The sequence below is a fragment of the Crocodylus porosus genome, unplaced genomic scaffold (genome assembly GCF_001723895.1).
Source record: "Crocodylus porosus isolate Cpor-Errol unplaced genomic scaffold, CroPor_comp1, whole genome shotgun sequence".
Taxonomy (NCBI): domain Eukaryota; kingdom Metazoa; phylum Chordata; order Crocodylia; family Crocodylidae; genus Crocodylus; species Crocodylus porosus.
In genome coordinates, this window is record NW_017728912.1 from 6,859,463 (window position 1) to 6,874,067 (window position 14,605).

At 40.5% G+C, this 14,605-nt stretch overlaps 1 protein-coding gene across 1 annotated transcript in view; it reads left to right on the plus strand.

Annotated features, from left to right (window-relative positions):
• Positions 1-14,605, plus strand: part of KIAA1109 (KIAA1109 ortholog) — a 242,219-nt gene that overhangs the window by 137,353 nt on the left and 90,261 nt on the right. Inside the window, exons 39-44 of the mRNA XM_019533955.1 lie at positions 254-494; positions 2,360-2,508; positions 3,105-3,324; positions 5,857-6,015; positions 12,490-12,665; positions 14,365-14,540. Of these exons, the coding sequence (XP_019389500.1) occupies positions 254-494; positions 2,360-2,508; positions 3,105-3,324; positions 5,857-6,015; positions 12,490-12,665; positions 14,365-14,540 (1,121 nt within the window). The remainder of the gene's footprint in view (positions 1-253; positions 495-2,359; positions 2,509-3,104; positions 3,325-5,856; positions 6,016-12,489; positions 12,666-14,364; positions 14,541-14,605) is intronic.

The window sequence follows — 14,605 nt, forward strand, 5'->3', positions numbered from 1 at the left end:
GCTGACTTCCTGCCCTTTGGGCAGGGGGCTGGACTCGATCTCCCGAGGTCCCTTCCAGCCCTGATGTCTATGAAATCTATGAAAGTACAAATGTTAAAGATGTCATTTTTGCACCATTAAATATAAAGGAAGATATACAAACTCTTCAAGAAGTTTAATTGTAGGTCATATTTTGCATGCTCAGAAAATAGTTTGTAGCATTTATTTCTCTTGGTTTGTTATAAAATGCTAAGATGTACATCTGCATTTCTAGAGTGATGGTCTTCCTGCCTTAGTGACCTTAAAGAAAGGTCTAGTTGCCCTGGCTAGGCAGTGGATGAAATTTATTGTGGTGACGCCAGCCTTCAAAGGAGTAAGCTTGCACAGACCAGCTCAGCCATTAAAACTCCAGACAATTTCAGGGCACGAGCATGAAGATGGACTTGGATTAGACAATGGAGGTGGCCTTCAGAGTGATACAAGTGCTGATGGAGCAGAGTTCGAGTTTGATGCAGGTATTTGTGTTCCATTTATATTGTACAAATACTTAAACTGTACCACTCCTTAGGCAACCTTCATAGTAAAATAACCTTTAAATTAGTGTTTGGGCATCTTATATTAAATCTGTATAAACCAAAGTTATTTGTTCAGTCCTTTCTTGCCCTGATTTAACTACAGTTAGGGCAGTCATCAGATTTTGAAAAACTGGAACATTTGATTTTTCTTTCTTCCATTCTTGGTTTTGATTACCGCATGAAAAGTTTCAGCTTAGTTGCTTCGTGTACATTTGACTGACAATGTTGTGTTGCCTCCAGTGTTGGAGTCTGTCATGCATTTGACTCATAGTTTTCAAAATTTTATGGGCTCTTTGATGGGCTTCAAACTTTTCTCCTTCCAGAGGACATGTATCTTTGTGGAAATCCTAGCAAAAATTCTTTGCTGCATGTTGGGTTTCTACTGCCTACTGCTACATTATTTATTTGGCATGAATGCAGCTGGTGAATAATACCTGATTTTACAATGTATCATTAATTTAAGCCCCTTCCTATTTGTATTATTAATTCAATAATATATTTTGCAGTTAGCAAATCTACTTAATCTTCCTGAAAGAATGCAGTGATCTGTATTGATAACATGAGTGTGCATAACATGAGTTATGCTATTCTTAAACGCATTACTTTTTTTCCTCAAGAGTTTTATGTGGAAATGAAGAAAATGGCATATTTAAAGCTAAAACGTGGAAAAAAAAATCATGACTTGGATAAAAGCCATCTACTAACAGCTTAAAGAAATCTTCCTGTATGGACAGTGGTTATATGCAGTTGTCTCCATTGTGGAGATATAATGATATTGAAAAGAATGGATTTTTTATGCTCTCCTTTGGAAAACTGCACATTTCCATTTGGCATCCTAGCAACATGTGTTGATGTGAGGTTATTTTGTTGAGGTCTGTTTCATTAAATTAAGTCATTGACTCCAAAGCTTAAACTCAGGTGACTGAAACACTTTAGGGAAGGAGACAGTAGTATTTTCCAGTGGGGCCAGGAATGATCCTGCTCAGATTGGAGGTAGGTGGGCATTAGGATCCAGCCAATGTTGCTACTTCTCCCTACTGCTTAGCTGTAGTATAGCAAAAGTCCCATACTCTGGTGCCTGTACAACCTGATGGTGGCACAGCTTAGCAGAGCTTCCTTTCTGTTTAGTGCCTCAGGGGCTAACTGCAGCATGGCTCAGGGGGCTGGCTCTGCTGCCAAATGCAGTCGAAGGTTTGGCATCCCAGGTTGTATCTGAAGGCTCTGCAGGCTTGATCTGGCCCATTGCTGAACACTACTTTAGGCAGTACAGGTAGTCCAAGGAAGTCCTCAGACTTAACGACACTACTTTGAAGTCTTAAAGAAAGTGTCTAAGGAAGTTTGAACAGATATTCTCCAGGGAGATGGGTGATGCAGCGAACTTGTTCACTGGCATTGCTTGGTATCAGATCAAGTGTTGGAAAATTGAAACTGATGACATAAAGTTGAAACAGGATGTCAATTTATAAACAAGGTTGTAAGTGCAAAACCTTGTAACTTGAAACTGCCTATAATCCAGAATTCCTTTCTCTCAAGTGTAAAAAGGAGCATACTTAAGTGTAAAAGTGCCCTACTAGTCTGGCCAGTTGAAAAAAGTGAATTGAATATGTTGTGTTCTTGTACAAATGTGAATACAGTATGCCTGTTTGAGACTTCAGTCTTTTGTTTTTAAATTTTGTTTAGAAGAGTGTGCGCATCAAAATGCACAAGTATGGGTGTAAACATAACATCCTGGAAATAAAAACGTCTCAGATACTCCTGGCCTTGTTTTTACATGTAGCTAATTTTATAATTGTTACCTGTGTTAGCTACAGTTAGCGAACACACAATGCTACTAGAAGGAACTGCTAACCGCCCTCCACCTGCTGGTGTTTCTTCTGGTCCTGTAACTGGTGCTGAGATAATGAGGAAATTATCAAAGACCCATAATCACAGTGATTCTGCTCTTAAGATAAAGGTAAGTTTCTTATAATCTAATTACGGAAGTAGGCGGTAACTATTTTGTGTTTAATTTTGTCTTAATTTTCACTTTGTCCTAAAGAGTGACTTATGCAGTGAATACTATGGTAATTAAGTCCTGGCTCTCATAATAGGGATACTCTTGAGCACTAAGCAGTCTATTAATATTTGCTTTATCTGTTTTTTATCCTGGCAGTTAACTTGAGGATCATAGTTAAACAAAACAACAACGTCCAACAATGAACACTTACATTGCACATGCAAAAATGTATAGTGCACGTAAATTGTTTTGAGGACAAATGCATTAACTAAAAATTATTTGTAGCTCTGAGATAAAGGTTTAAGAAGGCTATGTGTTGTTTTGTTAGAATCATGTATGTAGCTACCAGTGCTGGTGAGGCAAGCATAGAAACATAAAGACAACCAGATCTAAGACTCCCTAGATACAAATCAGAACCAGATTGACTGAGTTTCTGGACTGTAGCCTAATATTTAGGCTACTTGTCCAGATTACATTTAATAATTAGCTGTTCCCATTTTGCTATTTATACCTAGCTTACTTAGAGCTTAATGTTTCTATTTTATGTTTATAAGGGTATACATCCATATCACTCCCTGAGCTACACTAGTGGTGATACAGCTACAGATTCACCAGTGCATGTTGGCCGTTCTGGAATGGCAGTGAAGGAAAGCCCAAGAAAAGAAAGTCTACTCAGCTACCTTACTGGAAGTTTTCCTAGTTTGCATAATCTTCTGGAAGGGACTCCTCAAAGAAGTACTACAGCAGTTAAAAGTAGTTCTTTAACAAGAACAGGTACAGGTAAATATTATAACATAGTTTATTTTTTCAATTTTATTTTGTAAAGGTTTAATTATTAATAGATAAGATTATTGTTTTTCTTCTAGGATTTTTTTTTTCCTTTCTGTCTTTCTGAACTATAGTTGGGTTATTTATAGTAGTGGTGATTACTGTATATCAGATTTTAATTCCTGGTTTTCATTTTCATAACTTTAGGGGAAATATAAACCTGTGAGGTGAAATCTTGAATTGGTCCTGTCCATGGATGGTGAATATTGTTTGCCTTTAAATATGAACAAAATAGGTAGTTTTAGGTAATTCCCCTGGAGTTCAGTTTCTTCCAATTAAAAAAATTGGTCTTCTCAGATAAATCAAATAGGGTGACTCCATAAATTTTTTACATATGCCGTATTTTTGTGCATACCACACATCTCCAAATAAAACATGCACCTTGTTTTTTGGCAAGGCACAATGAAGAGAGACTTTTTTTTTCTTCCTCAGCATTATCACTGTATAGACCAAGTACAGAACCTAATCTTCCTGTCACTCATTTTCTCTTTGTGCCTTGCTAAAACCTGAAACCCTCGCTGCTGCTAAAGGCTGGTCCCCATGGGTGGATCTACAATTTCAAAAAGAGCTAAAAATAGTCTAAAAGGCTATGAAATAGGGGCAGCGAGACCAGGAGTAGCAAAAAGACAGCAAAATTATCAGAAGAAAAGTTAGCATGGTTAGTGGAATATTAATACTATTGAAAATGAGAAAATTGTTAACATCTCTAGAGTGAAGAGGAATGAACCATTAAGTGAATTGACTCCCTTAGGTGCCTGAATAGAAATGCCACTGATTCTGCAAGCAGAAATCGAAGCAAGGCACTTCTGTTCTGGTTAGAAAATCAGCTTCCTTTCCTAAGACTTGTATCCCACTCTTGAGAGGCTGATTTTTTGGGGGAAGAAGTGTTTCTGCTATGTGAGTAAATTGTTCCTTTTTGAGGAGTAGGTTCAATATTAAAACTAATCTTTCAGCTGTGTCTGATTATGGTGTCATAATGTGTTCATATGCCTTGCTTCCTTGTAACGTCATAGCCTACACTCTGCCTGGGCAGAGGAGTAGTTTAGAGGGTGCTGCTCAGGTTTCACCTTCTCTCCTTTCCAGAATGTTGGCTGTTCTGTGCTGTTTTTTCCCTTGCTTTCTTCCTCACCTTCTCCTTCCCTGTGCGTCCACAACATAGTGATGCTCTTTCCAGTGCTGTGAAGATTAGAATTTTTGTTTGTCCTGCAGCGGCTCAAGGGAAGGGAAGCTGAACACAAATATTGTGTGCTAATTCACAGTGACTGCAGAGAATTTCCTACTTGCAAGTTTTACATAGTGGAGATCTTAATTTTTAAAGCCAGTGATGTCCCCTTTCCCTCCATTTGGTTAAAAAAAAATGAGGAAAATAAACATGTAAAAGTGCAAAATGAAAGTTGCTTCTTTCAAAGTTAGGGCCACAAAGTCGAAACTTACCATGACTTTGTTGCACATCCTATATATGTTTTGTTATGCTTTTTTGGGAGCGATATTAAGTATATTATCTTCTGCATATTAGAAGAAAAGGTGAAAAAGGAATACAAAATTAATGTTAAATAGGTGAATTTGTACTGAGAATGTTACTCACTCTGTTCCCCATTCTTTTGTTATGGTCGTACTCAGACTGCGTAGCATTAAGGTCCCATTGTATTAGGATCTTTCCAAAGGTACAGTTTGAAAAATATTGAAAATAAGATTTGTCAATCAAAGACAAACTGAAAGTATTTCATAAGTTTTGGCAGTGAACAAGAAGCAAGTAAGTTTAGTCTTTATGAAATATTTCCATTGTGGCACTCTTGCCACTCTTTTGTTTTTAATGTACAAATGCATTGTGGGTCAACTTTAATAAGCTGGATCTCAGTCTAGCTATTTTCTGTTGTTTGGTTTATTCTAGCCATCATGGAAAAAATAGGTCAAACAATGTTCCTTTCACTTGGTCTGTATTTAGTGATTGTAAATCATATGTCAGTTTGCACAGATCATTTTAGTGTGTGATCTTCAGAAAATGGTTTCTGTTCTCTGCGTGCTGCTGTAAAAGTTTCAGGTACATATTGAGACTTCTTTAATGCTGCATTCAGAATATGATGTGTTGAATTTGCCTAGTTGACATTTTTATTTTCTCTGATTTTTCTCCTTTACTGTCAGGCTATGAAATATTTTATACAGAAAAATGACCTAATGACTCTGTCTAATTATGATAGAGATTAATAAAGCTTTCAGAATGTCTGAACATGGCATCAGCTAGCATCATAAATAGCATGCTACTCTACTAGCACCAGTAGACTGTTAGTGCTTTTTAACATCTATAGCTTATTGAAACAGCCCTTGAAGACTTTTCAAAAATCAGAAATCAATTAATAATAAATGTATTGCTCCTGTTTTTTCACCAGCATTATAGCCATGTCTTGTAACAGTTTTGTATTGCTATTTTTGTGTGAACTTTCTTAAAGCTTTCTTGATTTTTCTTTTTTTTTTCTATAGGAAATACTATGGCTACTGAGATGCTTTCTGAACACCCTTTATTATCTGAGCCATCATCTGTGAGTTTCTACAACTGGATGTCAAATGCTGTGGGAAACAGAGGAAGTGTAGTTCAAGACTCCCCTGTCACCAAATCGGGACACAATAGCCTTCCAACAGGTATCAGTAATTCTAGCTACAATTGCAGATTATGGAGTTTCAATTTTTCCATGCTGTTAACAGTTTTACTTGGTTAATTTAACAGGTGACTCAACGAGCTTAACAAATAGAACTGTTATCTCTGTCTTTCTAATTGAACTAGAAAATGAAAAAAAACAGTCTAGTTTGATATCAAAGTAAAATAAAACAAAAGTTGTCATCTTCTATTTCTTAGGGCCTTGTCACATGTTTACTAGAAACACTTGCAAATCATTGGACTATTGTCACATATTCCAAGTTAGTATGTGTTACGGTGGCATCACATGTTCACCTGCAAGAGATGCAAATCTTGGGGATGTTGTGATTTCTTAAAGTTAGGATGTGTTAAAGAGAGATTTCTCATTTGAAAGCAAGCAACATTGCAATGTGAAGAGGGCACTTAACACATGCTGAACTGCTTGAACATACAGTTGTTTCAGTTTTTATTGCACTTAGTATTAAGTTGAATGTGTGGTACCACCCCTTATGTGCTTTTAGCTTTTTCTCTTCAAGGTGTATTATGGGTTTATTTACGGAAGGTCAACTCTGAGATGGTTCGTTGTGTGAGCCAGGTGATGGCATATATGACCTTAGTAAAGGAGCAGGTGAATAAACCCTGGATGTTTTACAATTTGTACTGCTTGGTCCAGTGATGATGTGGTATGTGTTGATGAGAGGGGCATGACTGGTATTTGTGTGTGTAGCAAGGCCTGGTGACTTGGTGAGGATTGGAATTAGCTGGTTTGTTTTTGGAGGAACATCACTGGGGGGCTGGACAGGTTTGTCTCCCAGGGCTCATTGAGAGGGCTGTCATTTTCTAGGTGGGGTTTGAGGGCAATAATGATATGTGTAGGGCTACTGACACATGTTAAAGCTATGGTGTGATTATTAAATATTAAGTTCTACACAGCCAATTTAGCATGTCATAAAATGACAAACCAGCCACAAAGATATTCCACGAAATATTGAACATCTTTGTGGAATATAAATTGAACTTATAGCACCACCCCCCTTCCAATGCTGTCAGTAAACTGATTGTCAGCATCAGCATGAGGATGGCCTTGGGTCTTGATCCACTCTGGATTGCCTTGGGTCTTGACGTAATCGAGGACTACCAGGCTGATCCAACAATCTGCTGATCTTTGATCTTGAGCAAGACCTAGAATTGTCTGGGTCAGGTCTAGCAATCGGCTGGGAGCCTGGGGGCAACCCCAGGTCTGGGACAGAGCTGTCTTCTGCCCAGAATTGGACAGAAAGCAGCTCTGCAGTGGTGTGAGTTGCAGTTGGAGCAATCTTATGCCCCATCCCAAACATCATGCCTTCTGCCATGTACAACTGGCAAGGCAGGAAATGTGATGTGATGTGATATTTGGGATGGGGTATAAAATTCATCTGAACCTAATTGTTTTAACATCTGCCAGGAACCATGGGTATTCAAGTTGGGGGCTGTAAGTGATGACCAGGGGAATTCTGTTATCCCTGTCTTGGGGTTAGTGTTGTAGCAGGTCCAAGTTGAATCTGAGTTTGGCTCTATTGATTTTCATGGCTACAGTTGGGGATAGTACTGTAAATGTAGGAAACCCTGCTGTCGATCCCTGAGGTGTGCATCGCAGTTGGTGGGATCAGAAGAGATGTAGTTGTAATATAGAGCTTGGCAGTAGATGATGCATCTAGTGCTATGTTTAGGTTGAATCTTGGTGGTGTGGAGGTAGCTGTAGCAGTGGATGGGTTCCAACATAGGGTGGTGGTGATATGGCCATTGCAAATTTTCACAGTAGCGTCCAAGACATGAATTCAGACTTAACCGAACAGTTCTACCACAGAAGCAGAGTTCTGGTATGTGTTCTGGTAATAGTTAGATGATTTGTATCCTTGCATATTGGAAGGAGAAGTAGTAGATTCTTATGCTTGAATTCTGGCAATTGTCTGTAGCCAGCCAGTGAGCAGAAATCTGCTCTGTTGCGGTATGCTTATTTTTTGTTTGTAGTTCCTTATCTGCCAAAGATGGCTAGAACTCCCTTATGTCACAGAAGCAGTCAATTCATGTATATGCATGTGTAGAATTAAAATATTACCATGAGTTTTAATAGAAAAGACTTTTATATCAACAAAATGTAAATTTTGCTTTTCTGGCTTCTATCATTCTGTATTGACTAACTCTTTACTCAGCATTTTCAACCTGTTGGTGATTCATGCAGGATTCAATAAACTGCAAAAAATTGTTCCTGAAAGGAAGGAGAATAAAAAAAAATTTAAAACTAAAAAGTTAGGGTTACCAAACAGCTGAAAGGGGAATAAAAAATGCTCAAACTTCTAGATTTCCTGTATTTATCTAAGATGACTTGGCTGTCAGGGACAGGACTAGGAGTAATTTCATAGGCATTAGGGGCTGGAAAGGACCTTGTAAGATTTGAGTCCAGCCCCCCTGCCAGAGGGAGAAAGTCTGCAGGGATCAATTGGTCCCAGCAAGATAAATATCTAAACGCCTTTTGAATGAGTCCAGAGTAGGTGCTTGCACCACCTCTGGGAGGAGTTTGTTCCAGACCTTGGACACGTGGACTGTAAAGAAGTTTTTTCTTAAATCAAATCTGAATCAGCCTCCTAGAAGTCTGTGGCCATTAGACCTAGTTATCCCTTGGGGAGCCCCGGTGAACAAGTTTTCTCCCAGATCCTGATGCACCCCCCTTATAGGCAGCCACCAAGTCCCCCCTGAGCCTTCTCTTTGCCAGGCTGAAGAGTTGCAGCAGGGGAAATTTAGGTTGGAGATGAGGAGGAACTTTCTGACAAGAGGCTGGCCGAGCATTGGAACAGGTTACTTAGAGAAGTTGTGGAATCCCCATCCTTAGTTTTCAAGAACATGTTGGACAGACACTTGGTTAGGATGTTTTAGTCAGGGATGGTCCTACCTTGAGAAGGGGCTAGAATAAATGACTACTTGAAGTACCTTCCAATCCCCAATTTCCTATGATGCTATGACTTCAAATTTAAGTTAACTCCACAGTAATTAAATTATGTAGATGGAAAATTATAAATTTTCCTGATCCCCTTCACTCTCCCTCTTCCCACCCCACCCTGTCCCACCCACCCTGCAGTGCTGCTGCTATACTGCTGGCTGCCTCCATGCCACTTCTCGTGTCACCCCATGCCTCTGCAGTGGGTTTCGCACTGTCGTGGACTTCCGTTCTGCATGTCCCTTGTTTCCCTGGGTCCTGCATCACCCTGTCTCCATGTGCTGCCCGTTACATCTCCACCAGGTCCCACATTGCCAGATGCCTCTTCCCCATGTCTCATTAAGTGGATTCCTGCTGCTTTTTCTGTCTGCAGGTACTGCATTTTCACTTGGTACTCTGTTTTGAGATGCAGTTTTGTTTTCCCCATGTTGAAAGGGGAGGTTGGGTGGAAAATGTATCTTGGACTGAAGTAAGTACGGTATTTCTTTCCAGAAGGCTGTCTGGTGATTTAGTTGGAGTGTTGCAAGTTTCCCAACATGTACAGATCCTTTTTATTTTCATCCCTCTCTATCCTTGTGTTGAGGCTCCTCTTTCTACAATAAAGGCTGTATTTTTGTGAAGGTCCTTGTTTGCACTGTAAAAACCCTGCTTCTCTTTTTTTTTTTTTTTTTTTCTTTTTTTGTGCGTTTCATTGGAAACAAAACGTAAGCAAGTGTACGTTTTGGCTGCCTTAAGAGCAAATGAGCTTTGCTATCCTGGAGGGGAGGCAAAATGGTGGATTGGTAGGAGGGGGGAAAAAAGGAGAGAAAATAGTTGGGATATGGTAGGGGGAAAAGAGCTGAGATTTGAAGACTCAAAAAAAACTATGATAAAATCCTTTAAAACCTACTGTAGCTTACTGGTCTGTTTCTAGTGCTTTTATAAGCCTTTGTTCAAGTCTCAAATCTAAATATTTTAATTTTCAGTGGTTTAATATTTGTGTTTCATCTAACTTGTTTACCATCCTTCAGCTGTGTCATCCTCTCAAGTTATTATAAGATAATAATTATGTTGAACAAATATGGGCCCTGATATTTAAAAAAATTTGTATTTGTTTAGCTTTCCATACTTTTAAAGAATTCCCTGGGTGTGGCACTGTTCCTATTTTATTAATTATTAAGGTATTATTTGCTGGGTTTTTGTTTGGTGTTTGTAAAGTGTTTTATTTTGTAGAGTACTATTTTTTGTAGAGTACCACAAATTAGAAATAATGTTGTCCTACTTGTAAAAGATATTTGGGGTGTGGGGGTAGTTTGGCTTTTTTATTGGAGAAGAATAATTTGATCACAACTTCAGTTTCTTGTGGGCATAATTCTGTGGCCTGAACATACTGATCTATCATGATTTGTTTCTCTCGAAAGTTTTGTAGCGACTACCCTACAGGTTTGTTTTTTTTTAAATCTTATCAGTATAGTTGAATAGGGAGAAATAATGCTGATCTAGTTAAGGGATTATGTATGCATGTTGATACTGATAATAGACAATGGTGTGTTTATGAATTCAAAACTAAAAGCAGATGTGTGCAGCAGTGTTAAGAACTATTATCCTTTGTTGGTACTGCAGCTAAATATTTTTCTAGCCGGCACCCTTTCTCAGGCTGTAGCCTGGAATGACCTGCCTTGGGTCAGTGGTGGGCAGGGTGGTGCTAGAACCTGGCTACCACTTCTCCCTGTTCCAGTGTGGGGGAGGTGCCTGCTGCCGCTGTTTCTCCCTGCCATGGCGTAGGGGAAATGCCTGCTGCTGCTGAAGCCCCACATGCGTGAACTGGATCCAATGATGCCATGGGCTATGGGTTGCTGACCCCTGCCCTAAACAATATCTCATATGAATATTGAGCTTTGTAGGCCTCAAGACAGAGTTCCAGAGCTGAGCAACACCTGCTGAGAACAAGCTTCCGCGCACTTTTGCTAATTGGATTTGGCTCATTGATGATACTTGCAACAGGTTGCTCTCCTCAGACCTTGGGGATCACAATGCAGTATAAGGGAGAAGGTAATCCCTTAGATATGTAGGGTTCAGATGGTTTAGGGCCTTATAAATCAGAACTAGCACTTTGAATTGCTCCTGGAAAGCTATTGGGAGCCAGAACATACCTGAGGTACTGGAGTTATATGCTCCTCATAACCCTTGGGTAGCAGGAGCAGCAGGTGGGTCACCTATATTCTGCACCAACTGCAGTTTCTGCTGGTTTTCAGGGGCCTAACATGTCTGCAAGGTTGTTGATTGTTCTCTTTGTTCCAGTCATTAGAAATACCTGAAAAGGTCCGGATGCTAGATGATCTTTGGATTGGAGACTATTCGCTCTTGAACTCAGACCATCAAGACAGCTGAGAGCCTGTCACAATCTGCCAAAATTGTCCTTGCCAGCTTTCTTTTTGTTTGTTAGAAGGCTATTGTAGATTTACTGTGGATCAGTAGGTCTTGGAGATTGCCAGCCCTTTTTGGGGATATCTGTTATGAGATATTGTTGAAGCAAAGTGTCTTTTGCTTCATCCATGGTGTTCTGTTCTTCTGGGATTCTGTATTAGTCAAGAACTTGTGGGTTGGTTGAAGCAGTTCCACCATTCACAACCTTTAATGATGGGACTCAAGGAAATCTAGGGTGCAGATATGGCCCCAGTGGACATTGCTGGCCGGAGCAATTCAGTTTCATTTTCTAGAGGCACGTGTACATCAAGACAAGACGCATATGAACTGGAACTCCAGACCCTCCCCCCCCTTATTGCTGCATAGATAACAATTCTATGGTAATTAGTTGTGATGTAGCAGGATAATTTTCATCTCATCACATAGTTGTACAAATCATGGAAGCCTATAAAATTTTAGGCTAGCAAATGCTGTATTTTGATCTGGGTCTATTTCCTTTATTTAACACTATTTTGTGAAACTGGTTTCCAGACTTCTGATTTTTAATAAGGCTAGGGTGTATTCCACTTCTTGTGAAATTGAACTCACCTTGTAGAGTAGTTGTAGATATGTAAATGTGTTAAATGATAGGAGGGGTGAAGTGATGGACAGTTAGAGTGCTGTAAAATTATAGTGTTTAGCAGCTGATCTCCTGTAACTGTTTTGTCCACTCAGTTCTGTTCCATGTGGAAGTGAAACTGCTGTTTTTTCATTCATGTTTAAAGTTATAGCAGCTTAACTCCATTCTATTGCTTAGTGGATGGATGAAACAATAAGTCTGTTTCCTCTCCTCTCTCCCTTTTAAAAATTGTTTAGTGTTATGGGAACTTTAGCTGTAGTAAATTGGTACTAAAGAAGCACTCCTAAGGTTGTTTAGTAATGTTAGCAGCCTAGTTAAAGACCTTGACTTCTATAATGGCAAAATGAAACACTCCTATATAGTACCCCTTTTCAGGTTAATTCCTATACTTTTACTAGTCAGCACTAAGGAATAGTCTAGTGGAACTGTTGTTCTGACTTGTGATATTATGGAGTGTTATACTCAGATTTACTCTTTTAGGTGCTGCTCCCAACCTTCCTACAATTCCTTCTGCTTCAGATTTCAATACAGTTCTCTCTAGTGACCAGAACACTTTGGATGGGACGCATTCTCAGCATAGCACCAGTCAGGATGACATTGCAGGTGTCGAAGAGGGGAACCAGGGCTTTCCTGCTGTTCAACTGGCAGATGCGCAGGTCAGTATTTTAATAGTGTGTGTTGGAATTCCATGGGAGGGAAAACATTTTTGTCATAAAACAAACACCATATAAGGGAACTTTTATTATGTTGCACTGTAGCATATAGCCTAACACAGGTGTGGGCAAAAGTCCCAAAAAAGCCCTGTGAGGTTCCTCCTCATGCTATCAGTAAATTGGAGGGGGGCAAAGGGTCACAGTCCTCTAAACGTTCAGAGCTCAAAAGATTTATGATAAACTAAATCCAAGACCTGCATGAAGGGTGGTGCTGTTTTGCAGACTTGTTTCACTGTGATGCCATTTAACTGTGATTAGATGGGACCCTGCTTACATAGACTTCCATTCAAATTAATGAGTTGCTGAAGCTATAATGCTTCATGGGTATTTTTGTGGCTTTTGCAGATGAGTAAGTTCACTATATTTATTTTGTATCAATGTGTGCCCACCTGGTCTTGAATAAACACTCACGTGCCACCTTTGCACCTGGTGTTGGGCGCTGCGTGGGCTCCAGTAACCTCTGGAGAGGTCCTCGATTACCCCAGGGAAAGCCCCAGAAACTCACCTGCCATGACTTTGATTGATTGGATTTTCAGTGGTAGGTTCCCCTGTTAAGGACTCTCTCAGGTTGGCCACGCCCCCTGGTGGATATCTGTGGGGCTCTGTCTCCCCTACACACCTTCCATGTGCCAGCCTCCAGGACAGGCCACTTGGTCTTGGTGCATCTTACCTTCTGGTCTCATCAATCCCTGCTGTCTACATCACCTGGGCTACAGTTGGCTCTTCCCTGTCACTGTACCCTTGGGGCGACCTGGTTACCTTGCTCTTCTGGTGTGTCTTCAACGGCCACCCAGCTGCTGCCACGGTTCCTAGGCTGCTTCAGTCCTTGGAGCGTTGCCCATGTTCCAGCCCTCGCCTCCACCCTTTCCATGCTGTCTCTGGCTAAAAAAAAGAAGAAAAGAGCAAACAAACAAAAAAGAATCCGGGCACTTTGATAGAAGGCTAAGGGAGGAGGATAGCAGCCATTCCTCACTCGCAGCCCCCGTGCCTGTGGCTCAGATTGTCCCTCAACGCTGCTTCGGGTCCTCTCCCCTAATGAGGACCTCTCCTGCTCCACTGAAGCCTGATTTCTCATTACGCACCGGCACTGCTTGCACACGGCATGGGGAGCACCTTCTCCCATCTGCCGCCTTCATTGCTTCCCTGGCATCTCTCCCTGTGCCTGCTTTTATTCTGGCCGGGCGGCATCCTGAGATGACGTCATCTACCTGTGCCAGCTTCAGCCGGAAGTAAGCGTGGCTCACGAACCTTGCGGGCATTTCCTGCTGGTGTGGCTTGTCTCAGTCTACGGCCTGAAATCAGTAAGTTTGCCCTTGTTTTAGGGCTTTTCTTGTAAGGGTGGGTCACCCCCATCTCTAGTTCCACTGCATGGAGGGCCTCCTGTCCTCCAGTGACTGTCCCCCTGGGACATGCTACAAATACATTTTGCAGGTTTGGGTTTTTTTACAATTTATAATAGATTTAATGAATATACTCTTATGTGCCTGAGCAGTATTTAGAATCAATCGTAGAATCAATGAGTCGGAAGGGACCTAGACAGCTCATCTACTCCGACCCCCTGCCATGTGACTGGAAAGTAAAGATTTAGACGTAATTCAGAAATTTGTGTGTTTTCTTTTGTTTTGTTTTTGTTTTTTTAAAGGTTGTTTTCAAACCTCTCCTGAGCTATACAGGGATTCAGTCTCAAGATGCAGTACCATTGTGCTACAGAATGTACTTTGGAGAACACCTTTCATTCTCAGGGACCTTAGACTGTCTGAGGGCAGACATTGTTGATTCAGATACAGCAAAGGAGAGAAAAAACAAACGAGCACGAAGGTAAAAGAGTGTGTGTGTATGTGTGTGTCTTAAAACTGTCAATCCTGTTACAGAACCATGAGGCA